At 45.2% G+C, this 3,126-nt stretch overlaps 1 protein-coding gene across 1 annotated transcript; it reads left to right on the top strand.

Moving 5' to 3' along the window:
• Positions 1–778: 778 nt before the first annotated feature.
• ints11 (integrator complex subunit 11) lies at positions 779–2,139 on the top strand. The gene is made up of 4 exons (XM_010769563.1): positions 779–941; positions 1,426–1,523; positions 1,600–1,673; positions 1,857–2,139. Exons 1-4 carry the CDS (start codon positions 914–916, stop codon positions 2,137–2,139), a joined length of 483 nt encoding a protein of 160 aa, XP_010767865.1. The 5' UTR covers positions 779–913.
• The last annotated feature ends 987 nt before the right edge of the window (positions 2,140–3,126 follow it).

Raw genomic sequence — 3,126 nt, 5'->3', positions numbered from 1 at the left:
TCACACACACACACACACACACACACACACACACACACACACACACACACACACACACACACACACACACACACGCACACAAAAACACACACACACAAAAGTTGACTCACTTGACCAGCCCCCTCCAGCCCTCCACATATTGATCCAGGAAGATCTCCTTGCTGTCGGACAGACTGAGCCTGAAGGAGTCGATCACTTCCTGGAGAGAGAACTCCTCCGACATGCTGCTTCACGAACAGAACCAACACAACCAGGAACCAGAACCAAAGGAACCACAACCAGGAACCAGAAAAAAACAGAACCAAAGGAACCACAACCAGGAAAGCTACCCGAAAGCCACTGGACCTTAGAACCAGCAGCTGACCGAGGAGAGATGGTGGTTATTAAATACTGAAGACTGAGGTCAGAGCCGGAGAGAGACCGGAGAGGGACCGGAGGAATTAAGACCGGTAGAGACTCTTCAGGAACAACCTGTCAGTCCAGAACCCTCTCTACTGCGCAGACTCCAGATCCCTCTACTACGGAGACTCCAACCGTTGAACTCCGGAAAACTGAGAACTGCGCCTTCAAAATAAAAGCGTTGCCTTCCATGAAAATATGTACAAGAACCAAAAGTAAATAATAAAGTAAAATAGGAAACATGCTATGAAGAATATTACAATATAAAGTCAGCAGAGTAGATTAAAAAGTACAATACAAAGTGAAAAACATTATAAAAATATGTATTGGAAAGAAATAAAGTTGCAGCTACTTTATTTTGAAGGCGCCAACCGGAAGTTGTGTCTGTTGTTTAAAAAAGGGGCAGAAATGATCCTCGTGTTACTGTTTAGAAGATAGATTCAAACATTCCTCATTCATTATAAAGTTAGTTATAAAGTTAGTCATAAAGGTAATCAATAGTTTAACTTGTGAGATGCCGGAGATCAAAGTGACGCCGCTGGGTGAGTGACGTCAGGCTGCTAGCCACTGTTAGCTCCTGAATGCTAACTGCCAACAACAGTCTCTCTATTTAAACTTCTTATCTCCACTCAGATTTACTGCAAACACTGTGTTACTCTCTCTCATAGCGGAGCTGCTGTGTGTCCTGGGTTCATCATGTTCTGTTTCTAACCGATTCATAGCTCTATCTAGGTTGTTTCTCTAACGGTTTATCTTCTTCAACTGATTTAAATAAGTGTATGCAGTAGTTTGATAGCTGAGGACCATAAAGGAGGGTATGGTCTTTAAAGGATATGTAGTACAGGAGGTAATAGTTTTTAAAGGATCTGTAATACAGGTATTACAGATGGAGTTACAGTAGTCCGGCAGTGGCTCAGTCAGTAGGGGCTTGGACTGGGAGCACAGGATGTATTTATATATATATATATGTGTGTATTATATGTATATTATATATGTATCTATATGTGTATCTCTGTGTGTATGTAGGAGCGGGGCAGGACGTGGGGCGGAGCTGCATTCTGGTCTCCATCGGGGGGAAGAACATCATGCTAGACTGTGGCATGCACATGGGATACAACGATGATGTAATATTACTATCATTACATTAAAGTAAACATGTTGTTGTTGTTGTTGTTGTAATATAATAAGGCTGTGTTTCAGAGGCGGTTCCCAGACTTCTCGTACATCACTCAGAACGGGCGGCTCACTGAGTTCCTGGACTGCGTCATCATCAGGTCTTTATTACACTTCTTTAATATATAGACATGTATTCATGAGGATGAACCCCTTGAGATGCACCGTCTGGTTTTCAAGGGGGTCCCGACAGAAGCAACGTCTCACAGACACATGAACAAAACAACAGAAAGCAAAGCATGACATGAATATACAAATAAATAAATGTTGACCCATTGTCCCAGTCACTTCCACCTGGACCACTGCGGGGCGCTGCCCTTCATGAGTGAGATGGTGGGCTACGACGGACCCATCTATATGACCCACCCCACGAAGGCCATCTGCCCCATCCTGCTGGAGGACTTCAGGAAGATCACCGTGGACAAGAAGGGGGAGACCAACTTCTTCACCTCGCAGATGATCAAGGACTGCATGAAGAAAGTAGTTCCTCTCAACCTGCACCAGACCGTCCAGGTGAGACCAGATCACACACCTGAGGGTCTCCACAGATCAATATCACACACCTGAGGGTCTCCATAGATCAGTATCACACACCTGAGGGTCTCCATAGATCAATATCACACACCTGAGGGTCTCCATAGATCAGTATCACACACCTGAGGGTCTCCATAGATCAGTATCACACACCTGAGGGTCTCCACAGATCAATATCACACACCTGAGGGTCTCCACTGATCAATATCACACACCTGAGGGTCTCCATAGATCAGTATCACACACCTGAGCGTCTCCACAGATCAGTATCACACACCTGAGGGTCTCCATAGATCAGTATCACACACCTGAGGGTCTCCATAGATCAGTATCACACACCTGAGGGTCTCCATAGATCAATATCACACACCTGAGGGTCTCCATAGATCAATATCACATACCTGAGGGTCTCCATAGATCAATATCACACACCTGAGGGTCTCCATAGATCAATATCACACACCTGAGGGTCTCCATAGATCAATATCACATACCTGAGGGTCTCCATAGATCAATATCACACACCTGAGGGTCTCCATAGATCAGTATCACACACCTGAGGGTCTCCATAGATCATATCACACACCTGAGGGTCTCCATAGATCAATATCACACACCTGAGGGTCTCCATAGATCAATATCACACACCTGAGGGTCTCCATAGATCAATATCACACACCTGAGGGTCTCCATAGATCAATGGCACACACCTGAGGGTCTCCATAGATCAATATCACACACCTGAGGGTCTCCATAGATCAATATCACACACCTGAGGGTCTCCATAGATCAATATCACACACCTGAGGGTCTCCATAGATCAATGGCACACACCTGAGGGTCTCCACAGATCAATATCACACACCTGAGGGTCTCCACAGATCAATATCACACACCTGAGGGTCTCCATAGATCAATGGCACACACCTGAGGGTCTCCACAGATCAATATCACACACCTGAGGGTCTCCATAGATCAATGGCACACACCTGAGGGTCTCCACAGATCAGTATCACACAC

This window comes from Notothenia coriiceps, unplaced genomic scaffold (genome assembly GCF_000735185.1).
Source record: "Notothenia coriiceps isolate Sejong01 unplaced genomic scaffold, NC01 NC01_scaffold00007496, whole genome shotgun sequence".
In the NCBI taxonomy this organism is placed as follows: Eukaryota; Metazoa; Chordata; class Actinopteri; order Perciformes; family Nototheniidae; genus Notothenia; species Notothenia coriiceps.
Note: the sequence above shows the minus strand (reverse complement) of the source record. Positions and strands in the feature narration are given on the sequence as shown.